Raw genomic sequence first — 27,313 nt, 5'->3', positions numbered from 1 at the left:
TGCAACTGGGTTTTTTTTGCAAAATGCCCCTGGGATCCATTATTGCAGGACATTGGCATCATTAAAATAGAGGAACCCTGTGATATCTAGAAGGAGGGTGAGGGTCTGTTTCAGGGTAGGAGAACGGGGAATATTTTAGCATGTCATAGTCATTGAATGTCTTGAGAAAATGGCATCTTGGGAATGTCTGAATATGAATAGACCCTATAATTGCAAGACCATAGAAGATGGTAGCTATCATAAACTGCCATGGATTTGTTGCAGTTCTCTCATGTCAGTTTGTTTCTTAAAACTACTGCTCCTTGATTCAAGTAATTTTGCAAGATCTATTTTCGTTATTTCCCTTAATTAAAATCAAAGGCTGTGTGTCTCGGATAAATTAAAGTCAGCTGGCTGAGGGGAGGACTGCTGCAGCCATGCGTCATGTTCCTCTGATGAAAGTTGCTGCCTCCACAAAAGAGATGATGTAATGGCTCAGGGAGCAGCACTTAGACCACTTCAGTCTATAGTCTAGTTTCTGTTACCTGGACTGCAAGACTGAAAACTGTGAATATTCAGGACCTGCTTCTGTAAGCAGTGTAGTTATCCTTGCACAGGAGCAATGACCTCCATCAGAAGCGAGGGGCAAGGTAAGTGGGAGTGCTACCCCTTGCACCTATTTGATCTTAATGTATTGCTGCCTGCTGTCAGAATAATGAGGGGGTCTAGCCTTTGTGCTGCAGAGTTTTTTCAGATTTTTTTAAAAAATACACATCCAAACTAAAAAAGACAACATACAGAAGACAGCGTGCACAAGAGGAGCCCAAGGTATTTAACTCCTCAAAGCAACAGCGTGCCTTGTTCAGCTGTTTTGAAAGTCAGTTGACATTGCTATTGTAAGTGGTTCAACATGGATTTCAGAGGGTCACTAAAGAAATTACTCCTGACTAATTAAACCAGTTTTGAGTTACACAAGCTGTCTCAGAGTACCGAGAGACTTTAGTTGGCACACCTTTATTCTCATACTTCATAGGCTTATAGTCGCATACAATTTGAAGGTCGATTAGAGATTTTATACCTGGTTTGGGCCTTTCATTGTTTCTCATTACTAGTCAATAATATGATTAATTATATGGTGCGTATCCTACATGCACATCCTAAAAGAGGGTCAATAAAAATGTGCCTATTTCTACATTATCAGTGGTTTCACTACCTCTTTCAGCATAATTATTTTTTAGTTTTTTCTACCTCTGTTCCCTTCCTCCTTTTCTCTGTTCCATGTGTGCCATTTACCACTCCAGCAAAAGCTGTAGTAATACAGTCTCATCCCTTCCCTTGCATACCAGTTGCTGAGAAAGGAATCGTTTCTACCAGCTTTTATCTCTGGTGCTAGCCTACAAAGTAAAATAAGCAGTCATAGCTTTCAGGACAAAAAAAGGGCATCACCAAGAATGTGGAGAGAAGATGAGGAGTGCAGTCACCCCACTTCTGCTTTATGCCTTCTCCAGAAACTATTTTTAGCCCCATTAGCAAATGGTATCATTTGTTGCTCCAGGCCACCGGTGCTACACAATCAATGTGAGCCTTGTCAGCTGTGGGGCTGGCAGCAGGGCTCAGGGGAGACCCCAGGACCAGACAGGGAGCCTGAGGGGGTGTGCAGATGCCAGAACAGGCCCTGGGTTGCATTTAGGTGGTGCGGGGCATGTAACATCCAGCCTGGGAGCAGGCAGGGCTGGTAGGATGCTGGAGAAGCCACTAACTGCTCAAAGATATAAGCTCTTCAAAAGTTTGGCCAGTGCATGGCAGCTGCACACCCATTAAATACATCCCTTCTCACCCTCCCCCATGCAGACAGGTGCTTCCAATAAAGAACAGCTTCAAACAGTAGCTTCTCAAGACACATCTAACCATTTCAAAGCTTATGGATGAGCATCAAGACTTAGAGCAAAAGACTTCCTCACTGCTGGTCCTAGCAGAAGCTGGGAGAGAGGTATGAGGTGTCTGGCTAGTCTTTGAGTTGTCCTCCTGCTCAGCTCCCATTGACCTCTCCCGCTTTGTCCATCCATGAGCAGTGAAGTTTGGCCACTGTTATATAACGCACCTTCTCCAATGAGGAGGCCCGTGTGCGAGCATGCAGGCACTCAGATGTCTCCTAAGACGGATGCAGGAGCATCCCTACTGCTGTCTGTAATTACTGAATATTTAATTTCATTGGGGTGTTAGTCCTAGGAGCCTACAAGAAAGCCGGAGAGGGGCTATTCATAAAGGCTTGTGGTGATGGGACAAAGGGGAACGGATATAAACTGGAGAGGGGCAGATTTACACTAGACAGGAAGAATTGCTTCACCACGAGTGTGGTGAGGCCCTGGCACAGGTTGCCCAGGGAAGCTGTGGCTGCCCCATCCCTGGAGGTGTTCAAGGCCAGGTTGGATGGGGCCTTGGGCAGCCTGGGCTGGTGGGAGGTGTCCCTGCCCATGGCAGGGGGGTTGGAACTGGATGGGCTTTAAGGTCCCTTCCAACCCAAACTATTCTATGATTCTACTAAGAAGCAGGAGGCATGTTTCCACAGTCTCTCCCCAAGGAGAGGAGCTTTGCCTTTTGCAAGGGATCGGCGAAAGGATGATGCCGCCCCGGCTCTTTAAATTAAAAAAAAAAAAACTCTGAGTGACCTGGCCGCGTTCCCCCCGCTAGGACAGCGCTGCTGCCCTCACCGCCGGGGCTCCCGACGACGGGTCCAGGGGATCGCGGCTTTCGGGGTGGCAGAAGCACCCGGTGGCCGGGACCCCGCTGGCTTGGCGGCCAAGAGGGAGGGAAGGAGGGCGGGAGGGATAGAGGAGGGGCTTTGGCGGCAGGCGGGCACCCCCGCCCGCCCGGTTCGAAAGTTTGTCTGGCCCCGCGGTGTCCGGGGCGGGGCGGTGCCGGCGCGGAGCCGGCGCGGAGCCGGGGTTATGGACGGGGAGCGGGCGGGCTGCCCCTCCGCCCTGGCGGACGGCGGCGCCTCGGGGGCCTTCGCCCGGCTCTGGGACGACGTGATGGGCATCCTGGTGAGTGCGGCCGGGGCGGGACGCGCTGCCCGGGTCCCCGGCACCTGCTGCGGGGGTCGCCCGGCTCGCAGCGCCTCCGCGGGGTCCCGTGTCCCAGCAGAACTGGTACCGCGGGCGGACAGCAAAAAAAGCCCAACAAAAACGACCAAGTTTCGCGTCGACGACTGTTTTAGAGACGGCTTGGAGGAAGCTCTCTCCAAGCCGTCCCCGCGGGACGTGCCGCGCCGCGCACCGCCGGGCTGCGGTTCGGCCCCTGCCGCTGTTTACACCCCCGGGAGCGCTTGTTTGGGCCCATCAATGCGCGCTTTGTTTCTTGTTGCTGCAGTTAAACTCGGGGGGAAGGCGGTGTTTGCTGCAGCCTTTCCATTCCGCGCACGTGTTGGGGTCCCCGGCGCCCCCCTCCTGCGCTCTCGGGAGCCTCGTCCTTCGGCTCTTGCTGTTTGTTCTTTTTTTTTTTTTTTTTTTGTGGAACCGAGTTGCTCAGTTACGGCCCGTGGAGTTTCTGCGCTGGTGATCTCCTGAGGAGGGGCTGACCCTCGTAATGCCCTGGTCGGGAACAAAAGGGAGGGCTCCGGTAACCGGCGCTCGGGGAGCTGCGGTCGGCGGGCACGGAGCTCGCCGGGCGGCCGGGCTGGGTGGCGAACGGTGAAAAATCCAGCAGGAGTCGAGTCTTTATTTCTCCTTGCAGCCAAGAGAACAATATTTACTTTAGGCGCAAGACGGTAATTAGCGCAGAGGGCTGCCACTCAGCAAAAAAACAAACACTAATGTTATATACGTACTGGAGCTGGCGGTTTTCCAGTGATACAGGAATGTGGTAATCAACAGTGGAGTGCCTGTTTATTCATTTTAAAAGTAAATGAATAGGCTTGATGCGTATTAATATTTTGCTGTTAACGTTTAACCAACAAGCATTAAAGATTATTACAAGAAATACCTTATGGAAAACTGCTGTGGAATGTAGTGGATGGTAAACCAGTAAGATCTAATTCAGGAGTGTTATAGAATTGAGCAGAGAATTTAATTAGCGTTTTATGCTGCAATTTTTTTTTCCACGTGGACTTTGTTGTTAATATTCAAAGTAAGATTAAAAAATAAGTGCCTCATCCCTTTTCCTCATAGAAATTCTCCTTTGACTTGACATTCAATTTAATAGCACCCGGCTGCATACACTTTTCCCCTGTTAATGATTTTAATCTAAGAACGCAAGCAGAGTCAGTTCTGCCAGTTTGTAGGGAGCACACAGTTGGTACTTTATGAACAGTCTCTTTCTTTTTTTCTGGCAGGTTTCAGTACTGCATTTAGTTAGGGTTGAAGTGCTATTGGATGCTTTGGAAGGAGTGTTGGATGAGGCCAAACGAACAGCCCAGCATGCTGGAGCTCAGTGCAGAAAAAGATCTGATTCTCACACAACTGATAATTTGAATAGGTTTATCCTGGCTGTACAGCCTAGTTTCCTTCCTAGGAAAGCAGAGCTATTTAATTATTATTTGTTTCCTAATACGACTAAGCTAAAGGCATTTGTGTTGGATTTGGTCTGCTTTACAGGAAGGAATCATCTTGTAACTATGAATTCTCTGGTTTGCATAGGTTGCAAACATCACCCAGCACTATTATCTTTCCTTACTGCAGTGTTTTGTGTTGCAACATAGTTGCACATAAAGAACCCCAGACCTGTTAGGTCTAGAATAATAACACATCTGAGGGAAGACAGAAGCTCTTCTCCCTGTAGGCTGTTAGCTCTCTTCAGATTTAAGGTTTTTAAAGAGTTTCTAGTCTTTGTGGCTGCAAACTATGTCTTAATATGAACAGAATATACACTTATTTAGTGTTCTGTCCTTGTTTGAAGGCAAGACAGACACTGGAGTGTTTCACTGGCAATGGCTCTATGAACCAAGGAGCTAGTGCAGTGATAGGCCAGCTATGTTTTCCCTGCAGCAGTCTGAAAGCTATAGAAGGAATGTCCTAGCATAGGGGAGGAGGCAGAAGAGAAGAGCCAGGATCTTGGCAGGGGAGAACTAGAATGAAAGTCAGAAAGAAGCTGGCCATCAAAGGTTTTTTGATTGAATAAGAGAGAAAAAAATTGCATTCTTAAGCAATGATTGTCAGATGATGCAGGTTAGAAAGGACTTCAGGCCAGCATCTAGTCCCGCTGCGGGCTGAAGCAGGGAGAGTTCCGAGGACAGGTGGGGTTGCTTGGGGCTTTATCCCGTTTGGTCTTGAAAACCTTGAGGGACAGAAACTACATAGTCTCTCTGTGCAGCCTGTTCCGCCACTTGAGTGTCCTTACAGTAAAAAGCTGTTCTTTGTGAAAATGGTGAAATGCCCTACTCTTCTCTCTAATCATGGAGAGGAATTACTACAAGGGAGGAGGAGGGAAAGGTGTCACCTTCCTCCCACTAGTTCTGCTGGAGACCTTGTGGGGCATGGTGGTGGCTCTGGTGGTATCTCCCATAGGTGCAGGTTTAGAAGGAGAGGCCATGGAAATCAGCCCAGGCACTTACGTAAAAGTCTGCACTTACTTAAAATGCTTACGTAGAAGTGCAGCTGAATCAGTACTGCACTTATTTAAAATACAAATTGGGACCGTCTCATTCAGTAGATAAATATATTTCATTGTGTGTGTGCATTTAGTTAGATTCCTTAAAATACAACCTCATTAGCAGGACCCTCTGATAGCAGATCCAAAGTCCAGAGGGGAAGCAAATACTTTTCAAGTGCTGCTTGTAAGCAGCATACTTTATAGACCTTGAAGTCACATAATAACTCTATATTGACAAAAATTGAGGGTACTTGCAGCTGTACTGGGATTTTGCTAAAGGAAATGTGACTTTTCCCTTTTGCACTTATTCTAATGAAATATTCCATAGTTGCAGCTGTGTTATAAGCACCTCAAAGCTATTTGTGCTGCTAATGGAGCTCACTAGATAACATAATTATACTTAAAAGCTTTTGCTTAGTCTGTAGCAGTCACATGTTGGAATATATTGGTTAATTAGAATTTGAAATGTCTCAAAGCAACAGTTGATGGTGGAAGTGTATTAAGGTTTTAGGGAGAGATGGCAGTAGGTGGATCATGAGTACTAATATAGAAATTATCTGCATCCCAAATACTCAACACGTTAAAAGGGATATTTTTTGTATAGAATCACATACCTTTGTGGTGATAGCAAACTTTGTTGCCAGGAATTTGAAGGCTTGTATGCGATTAGATCTGAAAACAAATTCTGCTATGAAGTGAAAATCGTGAGCTTTATTCTTTTAAAGGTGGGCTTTAAAAGCATAACCTATTGACTTTAGTATGGGGAAGATGTTCCGATGTTGTCTTTGTTAATGACATGTTCTTCCTTCTCCCATACGATTGCTGGAACAGGTATTTGGGTCAGATCCTGATATGAATGAAATCACTGCCAAACTCATCAGTTTTGATAGAGCAGGGATTTGGCCGAAGAAAACATCCGTTTGTATTGAGGAGCTTTTGTCTTCAAGGGCTGAAGTATGAAAGATACAGAGCTTACAAGAGATGCAATGAAATTAGACATCTTTCCTGCTTGTTACTTCAAAGTGATAGGTAGATTTTTTGTTTCAAATTATCAAATCAATTGTAAGAGCTGGGGGAAAAAGAAAATTATTTAATTTTTTATTATTTTTTGCAGTTATGCTAAGAGAAAGCCAATGTTTTCCCACCATCTGCTGTTAGCTAAAAAGAACAGAGTATTTTGAGGACAATAAGCTCATTTGGGTTTGTACTGGGAGCTCTAATATTTACATATATAATCTATCTTGTTCTCCATGTTTCAGTGGCTATTTGAATTTCTTATCAAAGTAATAAAGAAACAAACCAAAAGAGAAGGATGCCAGCTGATAATACTACTGTGATAACATGTAATTACATACTGACTAACATACTTTGGGAAGAGGAATTTGATATTAAGCCAGGGAGCCTGGATATCTGGAGACATCAGGGAAGTAGATCCCTAGCTGATAAAAGCAGTTGGAGGACTGCTAGGAGGAGATATGGCAGTTCACAACAGCTGCAGATTTCTCCCAGGAGATTGCTCTTCCTTAAATCATCATTAGTTTGCTGTGACCTCCTGTGGAAATCTCTATGCTCCATTGCTCTCCCCGTGTCTCGTTTGGGTTACTCCATTTCTCCGGTATTTGCTTGGCACTAAGAGGTTACTCCAGCTGAAGACACTGGCACTCAGCACAGCTTTACAGAACACCACTGGTGACTGAGCAGATCCTCAAGGCAGAACATGCTTTTGAAAATGCAATATGCTTGTTTTTTTCTGGTTTTTATTGACATGTCAGCAAAATGGCTGTGACACTGTATAATTAGCTCAAAAAGTTCTTTGGAACATTCTTATTCAAAACATTTTTGTTCTGACTTATGCTTTGGAGAGCACTTTTAAAGCATATCCCAGTTGCAACAGTAAGGATAAATGGAGAATGCCTGGCCTCTGCTTTTCAAACTAGTAGATATTGGGGGTTTGTGTTTTGCAAAAACATAGGGTGTATTTTGCTTTCAGGTAAAGAAATCAAAATGGAGACTGCCTGACTGTAAGTTTAGGTGCTGGATTCAATTTTATTTTAAACTTAACCTGTTGCATTTCCTTTCCCTCTTGTCTCCATACAATGTTACGCGTAGCAACACTAATCCCTTTATGAAGAAAGACAGCTCAGAGAAGATAACCTTTGGTCTAGGACTTTTCTTGCATGTCAGGTCACATAGAACAGATGTCTCCATCAGAGCGCTTAGTCTCCACAAGACCCAATGCAGACAGGAATAAGGAGGTTTGGTTCTGGTGCCCTCTTCATTCTTTCTTGAAAGGAAACTCTGGGTCTCCCTGGCCTTTGAATTGCAGAGGAAAATGTAGGGAAGATTTTTATATACCTGTTCTTTGTCTGCTATGAGCTGCTGTTTACTAGAGGACAACTATTTTAAGGCAGACTTGAATCTTGGTGATAATATTTTTTTGTGTGTGTGTTGCTGGTTTGCTGTGGTTACCTGTTCCATTATCAGTTTGGAAATACTCTTTGTTCCTCTTCTTTTTTTTCACGTTTTGAAAGTCAGTCAGCCAAGCTCTGTCTTTTAAGAGCAGTGGGATACTAAACTGCCAGAATTTGCCTGTAATGATGCATCCTCCGTTTTGTAGCTGTGAAAAAACAGGAGTCTCTGAACAGAAAGAAACTTTGAAAAATGGTGTGGAAGATAGTATTGCACATACGGGACAAGGAAAAGTCAAAGGAATCTATTTTTTTTTTTACATGTAATGTGATGTATTATGCTGCACGTGCTGGTTATAATTTCCTGTAGTCAGATGAAAAACTTATTTTTAGTGTATCTTGGAGCAAATGACATTTTACAGAACTAAATAATGATTAATCTGACTGATTCGGGTGCTGTCTAGAAATTGATGTAAATTAGTCCTGATTGCACAAGATGCTGTGCAAGCAGAGGAGGAGTTAAGCTGCATGAGCTGAGCAAAGGAACCGGAACATGGCAGAGCCGGGTCACTGCTGGACATAGCGCAGGGCCAAGGGATGGATGAAACGGGCAATGCCTAGCACAAAGGAGTTTGAGAGAGAGGGGAGAAAGGACTTCCTTCCCTCTCCTTCTGGACAGTGTTTGAACTGGTCCAGCCTCAGCACTGAGCTTGGCTCCTTCAGGACTTCTTTCGCTCCAGAGGTGACATGGTGGAGTACGGGGTGCCAATGCATCCAGTGGCACTCCTGTCTGTGCGTTCTCACATCTACCTTGTCATTTGGAATCTCTGGTTTTTGCTTTTCCTTCATGCAGGAGCACAGGCTTTCACCTTTTCCACCCACCCCGCTGTCATAGTATTAATGGTTGTAGAGCAGACATTGTGCTTGGGATTCAGGAGGTTCAGTAGGACAGGATGAATAAGAATTACCTTGTAACGACCTAGTGAAGTGATTTGTCACCATACCTGTTTTAGTATGAAGTGCTGGTGATAATTGTCCTCTTCATGATTGGGTGAAGCAGTCAGTGACTAATGAACCTGACTAATGAACCTGCTGCTTCGTCTGTTACCATTATTGGGGGTGGGAGGAAGAGAAAGGGGAGAATGGTTGTGACTGCAGGAACACTGGGGTGATTTTGCAAGCATTTGGATTCCCGAGAGTTTTATGAGGAAATGAACAAAGAGAAGGAACTGGGTTTAATATGTGCAAGTCTGTAAAAATGAAGTTTCTACTTTAAAGGCATATTCTCCACCAAAGAAGTACGTAGACATATGTTGTGTTATTAGCTAAAGAGGTGCGAGGGGCTTTTATTTCTCACTGTCCTTAAGAAACTTAACTGTCCCATTGGCAGGCAAAAATTACAACACAGTTCACTGAAATGCATTCAGACCCAAGAGTTCACAACACAGATTTCCATTATGGAAAATAACTACTCTCAAAATAAAAGGAGCTGCCCCCACCATGATGCAGTAGCTGTGGTGTTGGTCAGGTGTGGGCGTGCCAGCTCTGCTTTGATCTTCTTGGGGTGAGGGAACATTCTTCCTGGTTTACAGTAACAGCAGACTTTTTTGGTCTGCTGCTGTGTTTTGAAATGCAAATTATGATGTACTATTTTTATTAGAACTAATACTAGTATAATAAAATACTTAAACCATTAAGTTTTTATGATACCTAGATAAACATATTGAGCTACATACTGGTTCTAGAGGCACATTTCCTAGGAGGAGTTTGAAATTGAGAGTGGGGATTTTATAACCTGTCTGCAAAACAGTTTTAAACAGAGTATAACTGGAAAGTCAGATGGACCAGCTTAAGAATAAAATACAACAATGGTTTATAAATCATACTTTAGGCTTTTTTTTGTGGGAAGTCATATCATAAATCAGAGATCTGGGTCCTTACATTTGTGTCACAATCTGTTTGGAGCTCTGTTGCAAGGCTGCTCTGCCACAGGGCCACAGAGAAATCAAATCAGCATGATCACAGAGGTGAGCTATTGAGATTGGTTTACGTGGTCAGGCCTCCAGGTGGCAAAAATATGGTTGTTCTTATGTGCATGCATAAACACACACCTCGAAGCTTACAAGCATGGTAATATTATTATCAGGAATATAAATATATCCTTTTCTGTGTTATTGTTGTCACTATAGTTCTGGTAATATATAGTGCTTTTTGTTCTTTAGTAACAGAATGATAAAATTTTATATCTCAGTGTTCTCCACCTTCATTATATGCTCTCTGTGTGGGAGTGTGTGTGTAAAGGAGATGAAGTAACTATTTAATACAATAATAAAAAAGAGTGCTTTGACAGCTTTGCACTGGGCGTGATGAGAGTCGATAGATGATAGTAAAAACAGTACCATGGTTTTTGCAATATTAAATTGTGAGTACATGAGCAATTCGTTGATTGCTGGCCATTCCTAATCTTCTCGCTTGGAACTCAAGATGCTTTGTGCAGTGCTGATGGGTATGATGGAAACAAAAGATGAAGAAAAGAACAAAAGGTAAAGGATCTAATTTCTGCCCTGTTTACGTAAAAACTTAATGAGCCTAAGGCACAAAGTTTTTATTAATACTGGAGCAGTGTGTGGCCTGTAGGTTTTAAACGGGAAAGGAAGAAGCAACTTTTGTCGTTTCTTCACAAGTTTGGGTGGGTTGAGCCTCCTGTTCCATTCAGTGCTAGCACCAAGTCAGCCCTGCTATGCAGAGCTTGCTCTCTGCTGAACTGTAACCCCAGTCTAACTTCATGAAGGAGAAAATGGATTTGAGAGCACTTATCATGAGAGCTTGTTGCACCATGGAGGCACTGTTAAAAGTCCTTTCGTTGAGCATGCATCCACAGCTGGAGCTTGTGTTGAAAACACATGCTAGTGCTGATGGCGTAGCATTACATTGCACTTCAGGAGAAAGGCATATTAGGCTTTTAAAGTATTTTGCTTACCAGAATAATATCTTACTGGTTATAATATATTACCTTTAAAAGTGATATACCATAGAGTGTTTGGGGTTTATGTGTTTACAGCTGGAGAGATGTTTGAATGTTTCTGGTCTGTCTATGTTTATTGTCTCTGTACATATGTATCCGTTACAGTTCTGAAATGCGTTCAGCCTCTTTGGATTTTGTGCTTGTAGTCTTCCAGCAGGAGCTTCCTGCATTTTCCAACTCAGCTGGAAGGGTTTTTCTCACCTGAAATTTCTAGTGCAATCCTAGGAATGGAGTACAAATTGAACCTACTTATTTTCTACTGCTAAATTGAGGCTAATCTCTTTTCAACATACTTGTTAGACAAATTTCATGTTGTTACCAGTATCACTACATAGTCTTAATGTAGCCTTCAGTTGTATAGAATAATTTTTTATACTTGTGAATTTTGGAGCTTTCTGTGGCTGGCCAGCTTAGTCCTGTAGCTCTGAAAGCTGACGATAGATGCTTTGCATTTAAACTGAAATTTGTACTCTGTGAGGATGAAGATAAGAAAAATCCTGTTTCATACATAAGTGCATATGTATTCATACACAATACGCACTACAATTTGCAGGTTGTGATTTCCTTTCCATTATTAGACTTCTTTCCCACCTTAGAATTCATAAATAACCATTGTAAATAAAGGAAAAAGCAGGGGCAGACTGCACATTGTATGTCAGTCATGCTTTCTGTCTTCAAATTTCCATCTTCAAGGCGACTGTGTTTACATTTCAAAAACTCAGTGCTTCAGAGTTTGTTGTGGTAATATATCATGTTTTATACAAAAGTTGTGGAGAAGAGATTTCCACGTGCAACTTTTTATTAGAAGACTAATAAAGATACCAAAACCAATTGTAAGATGAGGAATATTCTAGCTGAGCATCAATCAGAAGCACGTGGTTAACTGTTCCATTGGGGATACCAAGAAATACCCCAGTTGATGGACATTGAGGCATGGATACTGATGCCTGTGGCACTAAGCCATGTTAGCTATTTTCTGACCCATTCTTTGTTGGATTTATGTGATGCTTTATGTCAAACTGAGGACTACTTAGGCTCAGAGCAGGTATTTGCTTTTTGCTCTATCTGGCAAATATATGGGTTTTCTTCTAGCACAGCAAACACAGTGGGAGATCTCCAGCACAGAAACTGCGTTCCTGCTTTCACTTGTGTTTTGCCACTAGTTTTGGTGGAAGGAAGAACAGGATTCTCACAGGCTGTTTATATCCCTTGAAAAATGTTGCTGGCAGAGGTAGCTCCAGGTACCTCAGTGAAGGTGAGGGCACTGGTGTCCCTGCACAGCTGGAGCACTGGTGTGTTTGTAATAGCAGACATCTCTCTCTTCCCCCACTGTACGTGTTTCCTTAGGTCTGTCGTTTTCAATTCACTGGAGAAAAAGGGCAGAGTAAAGGCAGTTTTCCTGCTGGCAGGGCATGTTGTGAATCTGCGTACATGGCAAATTCTTTGGACATTTTTCTCTGTGTTTTTGTATACCATACTTCTCTAAAGTTTCTCTGAGGTTTTACTTAGAGGAAAGTGGCAATTCCTGGTGTCTCTTTTTAATTATCAAAATTTCTCTGTCAATGTTTCAGCTTGTATAGGGAAGTTTTCACCTTACTTGCTGTGCACTGTACAAATAAAAAAAGAAAGATACATAGAGGGTTTTTTAATTATTATTTTATGATGTCTTCTGTTTGTTGTATGGAGAGGTCTAGGAGAAAGTTCTGGTTTATTTCTTGTTTTATCAGCGGAGACTACTCAGTTTTAGGTAGTGCGAAATGGTTGCTAGTTCTAAAAAATTCTGTTTTCCTCTGTAGTTACTGCTAACTTTATTTTGAGCATTTTGCAATTAGGCATGAAGTGGAGTCTAATCTTGTGTCATCCTTCTCCACTGTGATTGTGATAGGCTGTTGTGTACCAAATTAAAGGGATACTGGGACAAAGTGGCCCGGTGAGGTATATTATCTTTTGTTCAGCCCAGGTCCAGCAATGGATTGTTTAGATATTGTGTCTGGGAGTCAGTATATACATGCAGATGGATAAACCATGTAAAACCTAAGCTTCGCGTGATAGCTATCTAAACTCAGGAAGTTAACAGAGGACATAAGGTCAAGGACTTAATCAGAATTTTGGCATGACAATGAAGAGTAGCTTCATACCACATATGGTGTGTGTTTGTGCATAATTGAGAAGGGAAGGGGATATGCTTCTCCATATCCTTGTTACAGACCTAGTCGTGATGAGTCTCACTGGGTTTGGTCAGTGTTTAGGTTTTGAGTTCCTCGTTACCAAAATTGAGAGAAAAGAAAGAGATGTATGTACTTAATGTTGCCTTTTCTCTCTGATAGACCAGTACTTTCTTCACATAGTCTTTTCCAGGTTACTTGTGGTTTTTAATTCTCATCTCAAAAGTACTTAGGATACAAAAGATTGTACAAATTTTCTTTTTTCATCTGCCAAACCTAATTGCAACTACTGCATAACGCTTACAGATAGTTACTTATTTTGTAAACTGCCATGAAAAAGAGAAGGGAGGGGGGTAAAAAGGAGTATTGTCTCTTTCCTGTCTCTTCTGTCTTTCTTAGGTAGTGGTACTGTGTGGCTTTGAGCAGTTTAAAGCCGTTTTTTTTAAAGAAGAGCTATGGGGTTTTTTTTTCCTTCAGAATCATGCTTCTAGTAGGAAAGTGCCTGTCATATAAAGAGGAAATAGAGGATGACAGGGGATGAAGGTGCAGTGACTCAGTATCCAGAATTGTTTTTCAGTGGCAAGAAAAGTGAAAAGTCCCAGCTGAGAAGAATTAACTTCCAATTGTTGGGAAGAGAGCTTTTGGAGGATCACGAGGAAGGAAGAATTGCTGACTTTGCAGCAGGAAGCGCCTGGCGCACTGACTGGGACCTTAGCAGGGGAAAGTTAGCAGGTAGACTGGCTTCTGGGAAGCCCAGAGGTGGCTGAACAGTGTGGAATGGCAGGGAGCATATGAGAAGTTAAATAATGGAGATTTAAGCCTGGTTCAGAAATTACAGGGCTCACTGCAGGCCCTGAGTAGGGATTATCAGAGGGCAAAGTAAGGCTTCGTGTCTCATTGGTTGCACCTTGTTTTGTTTCTGGTTACAGACTATAGGTGGGTAACCGTTGATGTGCATGAGTCATGTAAAATTATGCCGTTCAGGTATTGCCAGTGGATGCTTTGAATAGGTAATTTGTAGCAGGGGGCTGGTTAGCTAAAGCAGGCCAAGAATGAGAGCACAACTTACTGTGTTACTAGAGACAGTCTGATGCCCTGATTCTCTGTTCACACATAACCTCTTCTCAACCAGCCTTTGCATTTTTGGGTTCTACCTCTCAAGCTTTGGAAAGATATCCACATCTGAAAATGTGTGATTCTCCTTCCTCCTTGAGAGAGTCATGCAGCAACATTTTCGGTTCTTTTCATCTCCTGGCTCTTTAAGCATGAAGCAGCTTGTTTACTGTGCATTATTTGATTTGAAACTGATAGTGATGCATACTGTGAAAAGTGGTATAACGTCTTCCTTCACTCAGGGAGCTCCCCACTGGTTTTGTGGCACTTCAGATGCATCCTGGTATGTAGGTTGTCCTGTCGTTCTTGCTAGGTTCATGGTTTGATGCTCTCCAAGACTGATCTCTTTTATCTTGAATGCAGTCTGTGAGAAAACTCCTTCCATCTGAGACTTTCTTCTCGTGTTATAGTCGCTTTTACAACTAGGTGAGGTGTTTTTCTTTGGCGTTACAACTCTCCTGACAAATGGTTGGTTAGTGGGATGCTCTCCTTTTGATGTTCAAGTTGCTCTGCATATAAAGGTTGTTCAAGTGAGAACTTTAGCTTACACTTCAAGTCCAAGTGTCTTTATCTATGGTTGTTGTCTTCCAGCTTGAGTCTGAGCCTTGAGTCAATCAGAACCAGGTACTGTGTTTTTTAGAGACACAACATTTTTTGCAAGTTTTATTGACACTTGGGGTTCTGCCAGCTTCTGCCTTTTATGATCTCTTTGGCCCTGTGGGGGTCTTCAGATTGTTTCATGCTTCAGTTCAAGGTACATCTGTCATGTGCAACACTTGAGTAATGCGTTAAGTCTCCAGTAAAAGCAACATCTATTATCAGTGGGCCCAGCCACTGGACAGACAGCACCCACAGGCTTAAGCATTTTCTTGAAACAAGCGCATAGCATCCTGCTTACTGGGGTCTACTGTAGGTAGTAAATTGTGAGTTGCCCCTTCAGAGAAATATGTTTGAAACACCTGAGTGATGTGACAACCACACAGTTATTCAAACTCACACTGTGTAGGATTTGTTCTGTAGGTAAGAAGAAATATTCCTCTCTTATTTGTGTAAGAGGCCTATTCAACCTAATTAGGAAGTGCTTAGGCAATGATGAAGCAATATGAGCACACAGAAATGCAAAAACCCCATCTTCACTGTACACAGATAAAGGGAAATGAGAAAATAAAGATGAGATCCCAGAGCAGAAAGGATTATAAGCTGGCAAGAGATAGAGTTCTTATTGCTAGGTTGATATCCCTAATTGATATAAATATGAAGCCCTGTGCAGTCTGTGGTAGTTAAAAGATACGCATCTAAATAATATTTAAATAGACTCTTGCATTTTTAAGACCCACTAGAGTGTAATTGTATTCAACTTAATTAAATGAACTGAACCCCCCTGATAACTGTGCATTACTGCTCCTAAATAAAACGCTCTCCAAAGACACTTCAAGATGTTTAGTTAAGATGATAAAAATCTGGAGTGCAGTGCCATGAAGTTCTGCATGAGCAGCTTTGGTTTTAGTTTGTGTATATGCTACCTGCAGTGGTTGAGACTGTGTCTTAACAGTGCTATATGTCAACTACAGTCAAAGGCTGAGGCTTCGCTGAAGTGGTTCAGGACAGATTCAGTCCTTCTGATTTTGCATTATTTGAATGAATGCGCAGTGTTTATTTAAGCTGGTTTAGCAGTGCCGTGAAAGAGTGGGACCGCCTGTGCCAGCGATGGGCACCTGGTCCCCGCAGAGTCACAGAAGCAAAGGTTTGTGAGGGGATCATGTGTAGGCGGGCAGGGTGGCCTTTGTGAGGGGGAAGACAGGCACAGCTTGCTTACAGGAACTACAGGAAACCATTTCTTCTACTGCTAATATTACATGGGGAAACATGGATTGCTGCCATGCTCAATTATGGTTGCTTCCTTTCCCAGTAAAAGACGGCCTATCAGGAAGCAGTAAATGTGAAGGCAAGGTTAGTCCCTGGGTATGCAGAAATGTTGGGTGTATCCTCCAGACTGCAAGCTGCTGAATTTCCACCAGGAAAAAATAGAACAAGAGCAGAGTTTGAGAAAGCAGTTTAAACATTGATGGTCTGCTTTTCCACAGCTGAAAGCTTAGCTGCGCTCGCAGCCGAAAATTGAGCACTGCGTCTTAGGGGTGCATCATACCCTGTGCCACTGGCACAGCAACCAAACCACTGATTTTCATATCTACTTCCAAAAGAGAGTACTTGTTATTTCTTGGTGTGCAGAACAGTGTGTTTTCATGCTTTGTAAAACTGGATTTTGGGGTGAAGGCAGATATGTCAAGGTTCCCCTTCCCTGCTTCTGAAGTTTTCACATGGATAACAGGAGAGTGCCTGTCCCTTGGAAGTAAACCTCTTAAATGGCACATGGAGGAACAAGTAATTGTGCTCATATCCAACTTTGTAACAGCATAGTAGCATTTCTGAATGCCGGGATGCTCATTGCTGGGCTGTCTGCTGCATCAATAAAGATGCAGTGCTGCCATGTAAGTTTAGATGAGGAGACGGGCTTATCCAGTCAAGAAGGAACCTTTAGCGACTGCATCCCTTCCAGCTTCTCCTGGGCACTGGCTCCACAAGGATCGGGGGGAGGAGAAGGTCCTGATGCGCGATTTGACTGCTGAGATGGTGGGAAATAAGGAAGGCATGGAAAGCTCTTCTTCTTTATTGCATCCCTGAAGCCAGTACTACCGGGTTTCAGTGCGCCTCTGGGGAAGCTGCAGTCTTTAGAGATGGCCAGACAGGAGACCTGTTCAGGATCTCAGCCCTGGCTCTCAAAAAGGTTTGGGCAAAAAGCCCCAAACCCAGCAGCAGAAGCAGAAATAAAGGGATGAAGAGTGCACAGTGGTAAACTGCAGAAGCAAGGGAAGGGGGCAGGGAGAACTGAGAAAGAATATCCTCCTTTGAGTTAACTTTCTCTTTTTTTCTGGGCAGGGTATGTCCTGCTTGTGCCAAATTGTCATGCTGAAAAGCGTAGCAAAGTTTAAGATAGTGATGATTTTCATACTACTGTGATGCTTGGAAGAATATCAGTGGAGAGGAACAAAGGTACATGTTGCTGCTATTGGGGATTTTATACAGCACATGGCAGAACGGAATGCCATTCCTTCCACAAAGAATTTGTAGATTGTAAGAGCTTCTTAATTGGGGAAAAAAGAAAACAAGTACATTTCATAGGCCAAAAGAAGTTTTGTGCATTTTATTTGGAGAAACTGTTTAAGGACCACCTAATCGAATAGGGAATTTTTTTACTGTATGAGCAATTTTTTTCCCTTTGATAGCATGGTGATGGTTATGTATATGCCTCTTATGCACTTAACTGCTAGGAACCTGTGAATATTTTGTGTCAGGCAAGGATTAACTTACACAGTAAATATATAGGGTATAGGGTGCTATAAAAGGTTTTACTGCATGTGTTGATGCAACAGAGATTCACAAATACAAAGTTTAGTAAGTGCTTCCCTTACTATTTTATGATGTTGATAAGTACTTCATTTAAAGGATAAAAGGATTAGGTCAGAATAAATTCCCATATAGGAGCAATGTATTAGTGTTACCAATAGACTGTATTAATATTTTGGATATTGTTCAGGTATGGAGGTTGACTTAAGACAAATAGAGTTACAGAAAAGGTAGAGAAATAATAGGCTGTTCCCAAAACAAAATCACCCTTTGAATACTTCTTAGCATACTTCTAAGTGTATGTTCATAGAGAAACCCTTATTTTACAGTGGTTTCTAACTTTGTTTTCCTCAGTTGAAAACCAGGATTTCATATTGTGGATTTATTGTTAAATGGGCTTTCAGTGCCTTTTGGTTCATTGACTTTAGTTAGTGCATTTTATTGTTTTACTGTGATTCACCAATACATCCATCTGTGAGGGAATGCCACTTAATTATTACAGGTATAAAGTAGAAATCAGTTTTTAGTATGCTTTTTGTAGTGGAACTTGAACACAAGCATAAACAGAGTTTTTGTTTTCTCCAAATCTACCATACAAATTTAATGCCTTGGGAAGTGCTGTAAACCGCACTTGCTGAGCTTTATGCATTTGTCCTGAAATACTGTTGTCTTCACAGGTTTTGTATTTAAACATCTAAGGTGTTGGGTTTTTCTCTTTACATGTTTTCTGTTTGTTTTTTCAGGTTGCTTGCACCTCAGTTATTGTAGACTCAATCCATCACAGCAAATTTGTTTGTTGTTATGTAGTGTTACTACTCAATATAAAGAAAATATGAATTTTAATGAGATATCCTGCACTGTTGCAATTGATGTGGCCAGCTCAGTGAGATAAATTTATTTCATCATCTATTTAAGACGTTTGGTCCTTGCATACCTGTTTCATTAGACTCTAACTTAACTCAAACATGAAGCCACCCTGTAATTTATGCGAAGTTTCCAGATTCTGAAAAAAGAAATTAATCTGCATCTCCTTAATAGCCTTAATAGTGCTGTAATAGCATATATGTTAATTTCCTAACTATTGCCACTTCTGTTTACCATTTGTTTCTGCTCAGAGTGACAGGATAGATGCCAACTGCAGCTGGTGTACATGAAGAGACACATTTCCACTCGGTTTGAGGAAAAAGTCTCAGCAAATGCAGAGTGCAAAAGGAGAAGGCAGTGAGAGCAAGGGGAACGAACCTAATGAGAGCTAATGTCAGGTGCAATTATTACATGGCTTGAAGAGTTGTTAACTTACTGTGCTTTACAAGCTGGCAATGATAACCTGTAGCTGACAGCTGGGTGGGTAATGGTGGCCTGGCAGGTATTAGAGCGAGAGTTTTGAGTTACAGTTTGATGAGCTTAGTGCAAATCACTTAAGGGAAAGGAGGATAGAACATAATATACTGTTATTAGGGAAGCTGGACATTATGGGTGCTTTGAACTAACTTTTCATGAATAAAATTTGCATGTAATCCTGTCAGGATAATGAGCATGTGAAAGAGCTGACTCTACTTGTGATAAATGCCTACTTTTTAAGTATGTTGGAATGTATATTTGCACAGATACAGCTTATTCATTAGCATGCACTCATATATATACACAAACATATATTTTTATTTTTTACATAGAGGACTTCCTTGGTTGCATGTCAGAGAGAGGGATCCCGGTAGTGTACTTTCAAATAGATTTTTATTTACAAACGGAAAAACTTAAAGCACATTTGAAATGTTTTTCCAGAGAGTCTTTGTTATAACTTCTTGACGAAGACTTCAGGGCTCTACAGTGAAAAGTGAGGGGGCAAAAAGATTATGTGCTGATGGTGAAAGAAACACTTTCTTTACAGAATTTTGAAAATTCTGTGAAGAGTTTGGTTTGATGTAAAGGTAGGGCAAGGCTTCATATGTATTAAAAAAAACTTTCATAGCTGTGTGGTTTAATATGAAGTTTCTGGGTCTAAAGTGACTGTGCTCTGAACTCAGTGGGCTGTATCAGTTATTTCAGATAACTGCTGCAAAAGCTTTTATGTCAAACTATACCATTGTGCATTCTGCTTATTGTACAGAATTTAGAACTGTCTTAACCATACTGCAGAGAGCTTGATACAGTTTTAGTAGATCTATTTTTGTAATTCTGCAAAGCCTCATAGCTTAATGACTCAACCTTTAGATGCCATAAAAATTAATGGAAAGTATTCTATTGAATTGGTCTGATCTGTATGTTCTCTTTGTTCTCGCAGTGTCCAGCTATAGCGAGGTCAAGGGAACTACGACAACCCTTCAGCATCCTCTAAAATAGCTGTTCTCAATATAAAAATGTCATGACTTCTACGCTGAGTATTTTATGTCTTCCCCTGAAAATCAAGGCAAGCGCTGGGCTGCATGGCCTCACGCTTCTGTCTCATTCACATTTCTGCCCTCACTGTCTGCTAAGACAGACTTTGAACATGTCACTTCATGGATGGTGGAATTGTTACTTCTGCTGAATGGACGATTGTCCTTTCTGAACTCTAGGAAAAGAAGGAGACGTTTCTCTAGCAGCTTCTTGGGTTTATTTTTAATGGCAGTCATTTTGAAGCTAAGTCAGAAGGCAAAACATCAGCCTCATTCCTAGCAGAAATGCATTGCTAGCAGGGGAAATGTGAGAGGGTCAGAAATGTGCAACAGATACAATTATAGTGAAGCAGCATGGGTTTTCCTATGTATGCCTGTCCTCACCATGAAAGCCTGTATTAGCAAATTGAAATGGAAGCCCTAGCCAGAAAGTTGCATACAGATTTAATTCTTCTGTTTTGAAAAAGTTTGGATCTGATTTAAATCTGCCTTCTTAGAAAGAACTGTGGAGGAAGGCGAAATACAGTGTCTCTCTGATTATCACCTGTAGCCTGCATTAATATATTTGTATATTTTGCAGCGCAGGGAGTTACAGTGCCAGTCTGAGGTTGCCTAGGGAAGAATACACAAGTTTCTTGAGCTTCCATGAGCCCACATTGGGAAAAATATCTAAAAAGGACTGGTATCTTGTTCAGGGTTGCCCCACAAAGATCTGAGTGTGCTGTGCTTTCTAGCTAAGCTAGTTCTGCTTAACTTTAAACATCTCATAGGATGTGAGCTATGTAGATGAAGTGCTGTAGAAAACAGTGCGTTTATTAGGCACAAACATGTTTCCCTTCAGCAGATGTTCTCATTTCACTGTTTTTTTGATCCTTACTCCATCTTACCCTTCTTCCCTCCCTGAACAAACCTGTGTGTTCTGGCCCACATTCTGGCTTTCATTTATGTACTTCTTACAGCTATCCGAAGCAAAGGCATTATTGAAATGCACGGTTTTGTTCCACAAATTTTTGGTAGGTGTCCCTGTTGAGATCCAGCTGCCAGAAATAAGCTGGTGATCTTTACAGTGACTCTCCACACAGCAGTCCTGTGTTTCAGGCATGGAAGTGAATTTTTGTCCTCTTGGGTTGTGAAGGTCAAAAACATGCCTTTGCCAGGGCATAACTGCAGTGTTGTGGAAGACAGTCTTCCCCCTTTTTGTGCCCTTTCTACTATGTGAAAAATTTTAATGTTTAATATTTTTATAGGAAAAAGATTTATTTTTCCTCCTAGTTTCTGATTGTTCTTAACCTGTTAGTTTATACGTGTGCTGTGGACATAGCTGGCCTGGTTTTTAAGTTAGGAACTTGTTATAGCTGCGTAGTGTGCTATAACCTGCACTGCCATGTGCAGGTGGAGATCCATGTGTCTGGCTGACCAAACAGGCTTGTAGCATGCACATCTTTTTCACATTTTGGGGATTCATGCAGTTACATGAATTTCACCCAATGGCTTGGAGGGTGAGCACATATGTCTGATAATTAAGACGTCTTTCCTGACATTCCTAATGTCTGCTGGAGTAGGACGAGGATATGCTGGAATATGCAGTTCTGCAATATGTTTTCCATAATCTGAGGTAGGAAAGTACAGATTCAGATAGTTGTATTTTGGTAACTGTTTCTAAAGCTCTTACACTGCATGGGAGTTTATATATATATAAGCTGTGGCATTGACTAATATTTAGGGTTGTATGCAGGTTCATGAAATGGATATGCTACTTGGAAAAGTCCATTATTTCTCCTTAGGTAATAGTGGGTTTATTTCATTATTGTTATTAAAATATATATGTATTTTTACTTAATTTATTGCCAGCAGAGTTCTCTGTCAAAACATTTTTCTTCTTTACACCTCCAGATGTCAAATACAAAGGATTCTGCTAGCGCATTTAACAGTTGTGCAGTGACCAATAAATCCTCACTTTATAATAAGTGTCAAATTATTCCAACTTCTCTTAGTAGTCACTCCATTAACAGGAACCTCAACAGATTCCTTTGTATTCACAAGCATTTCAGAACTAATTCTCTGGGAATTCCACAGCAATTCATCATTTACTCTGTGCTTTATGATGCCAAAATTAAGATGGAAATTTAGGAACATATTTGGTAACCGAAAATAGAAATCTGAGATAATTTCTGTTTTCATTAGAAAAAAAAATCATTAAATCTTCATTTTAGATTTAACCCTTTGAAACTTGTGGGTTGTTTACTTTCCTGGCTGTCGGACTATTTAGTGGAAACATCTTGGGCATTAGTTAATTTTAGGAGAAACATGCAGTAACGTTTTATGAATAAATTAAAGCATTTCAGGAATGGTATTTCTGCTCAATATTTGTGTGCTTACTAATTTTTTCTGCCAGAGAAGATCTGTGTGTGGGATTATATCACTGGAACATTGCAGATTGTATGGCAATGAACACAACTGGTGCAAAGCAGTCTTCATGGTAAGGTTTTGCTTAACTGTAAAATTTGCAACAGAATGAGGGAGAGTTTATTTTGAGGTCTTGGTCTTAAAAATATTACTGACTTAAAGCAGTTAGGAACACATCAGTGGCTACTGAATTACAGATATATCAGTAAGAATAAACTTGCAGGCACTGTCTTTTTTCATTGCACACAGAACTTGTTGTAGATATGGGACGCATCTACATCAAATTGGGACATAGTGGCACATAACTACAGGCTTAGTTTAAATTGCATTGGCTTGTTATTTTTTGTATCAAATAGCTTGATGAAAGTTTGAAAGCTTTTTCCTACCTGTGAACTAAAATGGTGGTTCATGTTTGTTTATACCTCGTTGTATTAGTATTAGAATCAAGCCCACGGTATAGGGCTATTTATAAGGAAGAATAGGAATGAACAGACTGGTGGGTTTATACTTTTTATTCCTGTTATCTTAAAAATCTTCTAGGTTTTGGCTTGCATATGAAAGCAAGAAAATAAAAATAATTTATGAAAATTAACATTGGCTCTTATTCTTCATGGATCAAAGTGAAATCTTTTAAAAATATTATTAGTTACAAATTATGTTATTGTTCTATTTTATTAGCAATGTTATGGATTATTTTTTTTACACATTTCAGACAATCCCTATGACCCTGTGTTTTGTAAGGAAATGAGTGACTTGTCAATCCAGAGCTAAAGTTTTGCACATGAATATTTTTAAAATACTCAATTAACTTGAAAACAAAATAGAAATACAGAGTACACTGTTGGTAATTTTGTGTGAGACAGTTTGGAGAAGTTTGGGTCAATTTAATGAAGAAGCAAACAAAACTCATCTTCTGGTTAGTTGTACTTGTTGTTTAGATATCTAAAGTAGGTCCTCTTGGCCATTTTAAGTGCAGCAGAAAAATGAAGCATCTTCTTACTTTTTAGCTTTGACATGTTTTTAGTAGTACTTGAAGAATTAAGGAGGAGGGTGGAGAGAACTATGTGTAGGGATAAAATATGAGGTAATATAAATCAGATATACAATCCTTTAAGTTATGAAGTTATTTCCTTATTTGTAATATGGGTGTGAAATATTCACTGTCTTTGTCTTGTGTTTATTTGTGTGTTTGTATTTATATTTTGAGAAAAGCAATGCTTTTTGAATACGCACACACACAAAATCATAAAAGAGGCTTTTTGCGACAAAGACCGATGGTTCAATCAGCGTCTTCCACTACAAGCTGAGAGGTAAATGCAAATGTTTGTAGTTTTGTTCTCATTTTTTTGAGGCTAGAGACTTCAAATGCCAAAGCTGTCTGCATCTAGTTAGGAGTTTGCATGTGGCTTTTGTTGAGTGGGAAACTTGTAAAGCTAGCCGCCCTCGGTCTGGTAACCCAGCAGAAGTGTATGGCAGGGTTTCAATGAATACATATATTTCAGTCACCAGTTCTCACTTCTAAGAACTTGTAGTTTTTCTATTCCTTCATCTTTTTTTGGATGTTAAGCTTGCTTTCACACGGGACTGGTCTTCCCTGGAGAGCTGGAATGTGATGTGTTTGGGACATAGCCCCTAATTTGAGTCCCAAGCGTTGACAACAATCCCTTCTGTCAGTCTGACAGACTGATGCCTGCAGCTCAACTTCTCTGGATGCTGCAGCACTGCCAGACTGAGTTGCTTGTGAATAGGCCTTTCTTTGCAGCCACGTGCTTGCTGGTGGTGGGGCCACCCACATTCTGTGGGCTTTAACTGGGGTACTGCAATCGAGCTAATTTTGCTTTAGGGAGAGTCACAAGCCTTCGGTCTTGTAGAGACCACCTTTTAAGAAAGCGCAGTGGACTGCATGCCAACATAAGCAAAAAATGAGCACTTGTTCAGCTGTATTTGATCTTTTGTGTGCAGCACCATTGCTATCTTGTGAGTAGCCTGTGACCACAGACCTGAGGAAGTGTGAGAGGATGTGCAGAGAAGCACTAGAGTGTGCTTGCTGCAAGCCTCACCTCGGCTCCACCTGGCTTTCAGTTAAACTGGAGTTCACATGGTATGTTTGTATTTGGAGTCTATTACTCAGTTGGAGTCATAAGGTTACCTTCACAAGTTATGCCTATTTCTGAGCAGGTGTAGTACATGAAATTTAACTGTTTCCAGATTTGAGAGGAGACAGACTGATAAAGTAAATAGGCAGATTTCATGTTGTTCTAATAAAATGATGGTTTCCCGTCTTTCCTTTCAATCATTACTGTTTCCAGCTGCTATACTCTTAACGGCAAAGCTTATCAAGGAATATAGACTGTCTGGAGAAGATAGCCCAAAGTGGGAATTTGTGCTAATCTTTAGAGAGGGGTGTTTGCTATGATGGAGTGGCTGGGATTCAGATGGCGTATTGTCTTTTTGGAAGACATACAGGTTTTCTTATTGCTTGCAACAGCAAGCAAATAAAGTTTAAGTTTTGGGAACGCTTTCTTCTGTTTGGTGTTCATTTTCCTCCCCAACACTGCAGCAACAGTTATCCCTACTCAGTGTGCAAGCCTTGTGAAAGCAACTTGTGCTCGTGGGATCAGCAAGTGCACTCTTAGCCACTGAAAGAGTATCCAATTGCACAGGCAGTTGTGTGGAGCTTTACATCAGTTTCTTCCCCAGCTTATTGGAATGTGATGGATGGTGAGAAGGTGGCTGGAGGAAGATGTGTGCTCACTGTTTGAGTGGGTAGTGCTGCTGCTTTCATAGAAAGGCAGGATAGCATGGTCACACTCTCAAAGATGCTGTTCTCTTGTCATTGTAAAACCACTTGCTAAGTGGTATGGAAAGTTGTTTGTGCAAAGCTCTGAGAAGTCTGATGTTCCCAGAAGTGTATTTGTACAGTCTTGTAACATTTGAAACCTCTCCCATTTGAGATTTCTGGCAGATCGAGTGATAGGAAATACAGTAAAAAATTGCATAGGTATGTGTAGAAGAGGGAACGTGTGTAGATATATATTTAGGATAGTTATTTTGCTTCTGCTGCTTCAACAAGTGACATGCAAGCTTGTTTGCACCTGCACTGTACACAGTATTTTTAAGAAACAACAAGCTGTTCTGAATTTTGAGAGCAAGAGCTCTACAAAACTTTCCAGGGATTTTGAGCTAACTATCGTGTGTGTGGAATTTCACTTCAAAAAATAGGTGGAGAGTATGTTTCACAGAGCCTGCAGTTTAACAGGCTTTTGTTTTGGTTTAGACTGGAATGTTTTTTTCCAATTCTCTGGAAGTGATACTGAATTAAAATGGATCTGCCCCTTCAGCATTGTCAAGATCCCCGAGAGCAGGACCACATACTTATTTCCAAATGGCTACAGTTTCACTGAAGTGTGGCTCCCAATTAAAAGTTCTCCTAGCTCATATGCTGAAACTCTGCATTGCAACTTATATATATATTTAGCATAATTATTTTAAAATTATTCCTTGATTGCTTCATTTTTTTGTTAATATTCAAGGCATAATTTTATTTGTGTTGCATCTGTTAACAGCAACAATGAAATAACACACTGCAGTGTATTCTTTTCTGAGAATATGCATAAATTAGCGATTATTACCTTTCAAAGGATGTATGCAGTAGTATCTGTGGTCCTTCATAAATTGGACACAGAGAGAAACGAAATTACTCATTCCCACCTTTTCGACTGACTTTAAGTGTGTTCGTATTGTATCAAAAATCCAGTTAATTCACCCTACCCACTCCCATGCCTGGCCCTCTGGCATACATATCTGAAGTTTAGGAGGATTACTCACGCCACATTATCTAGCCTGGATTTTGTTTTGTTTTCCTTATTTGTCTATCATTTTAAAAGTGTGAATTTTGACTATAACTAACAGTTGATTGCAATTAGGTTCCTCGCTGTAGCCACTTTGTTAACAGGGTAGCAATCCTACCCAGCAAAGCAGACATTTGAGGCTAAGCAAATCATGTTTCTGCCTCCAGTATATCTTAAAAGGCTGACTGGCAGAGTGTCTTTGTGGGTGGCATAAATGTGCCTGTTGAAGTTATTTGGCTAGAATTGTTTGCAGTCCAGCTGATTGTGCTTATAAGCAAGAATGTTAATGTTTTAAATTGCTGTTAGTCATTGTCAAGAAAAGCAAGGCTACTCCCAAGTAAATAAGGTCAGTGAAGCATAAGTAATGACTGGTTGTTGGATGAGTGGCCAGCTTCTTGGGAGAATCAAATGGAATATGAATATATGTGGGTGGGAGGGAATTGAGGCACATAGTGCTTGGGGATACGTTGTTGCAGTGCTGTGCATTGCTGTCTCTGCCTTCTCTCTCTGTGTTGGAATTAGCAAGGACCCACTTGTTTCTGCGGGGCCACTGTGGTACTGCAGTTTCCAACTGGTCTTGCATGTTAGCATGCTCCGGGCTAGTGATGGAGAGGATAACCCAAGAGCTGTGTGCTGGATGTGCTGCAGGGAGGACGTCTTCCTCAGAGTTGTGGCGATACCTTTAAACTAGAATTTTAAAACTGATTGACCTTTTTTTTAATTTCTTTTTTCTTATATTCATTATAGGATGGGTCACTGGGAAATATTGATGACCTGGCACAGCAGTATGCAGACTACTATAATACTTGCTTCTCTGATGTGTGTGAGAGGATGGAAGAGCTGCGCAAACGGAGGATTTCCCAAGACCTTGATATGGTATGTACAGAAGTTATGACTTTATTAACAAGAGACTGCCGTTCTTGCCTTAGATGAAGAGTCAGTATTTCAGCTTCAGTTCTACCCAGCAAAACAACTATATTTGATTGTGTTCACACACACA

General features: G+C 41.3%; 1 protein-coding gene across 8 annotated transcripts in view; it reads left to right on the top strand.

Moving 5' to 3' along the window:
* Nucleotides 1-27,313, top strand: part of LOC138718016 (SAM and SH3 domain-containing protein 1-like) — a 550,517-nt gene that overhangs the window by 420,803 nt on the left and 102,401 nt on the right. For 7 of the 8 annotated variants that reach the window (XM_069852137.1, XM_069852136.1, XM_069852143.1 and 4 more), the window contains exon 2: nt 27,061-27,189. In XM_069852137.1, the coding sequence (XP_069708238.1) occupies nt 27,061-27,189 (129 nt within the window). Of the gene's footprint in view, nt 1-2,904; nt 3,024-27,060; nt 27,190-27,313 lie in introns of those variants that run through there. The other variant, XM_069852138.1, reaches the window with a different exon arrangement.

This window comes from Phaenicophaeus curvirostris, chromosome 2 (assembly GCF_032191515.1).
Source record: "Phaenicophaeus curvirostris isolate KB17595 chromosome 2, BPBGC_Pcur_1.0, whole genome shotgun sequence".
NCBI lineage: Eukaryota > Metazoa > Chordata > Aves > Cuculiformes > Cuculidae > Phaenicophaeus > Phaenicophaeus curvirostris.
The sequence above is the reverse complement of the archived record's forward strand: the minus strand, read 5'-3'. Positions and strand labels throughout refer to the sequence as shown.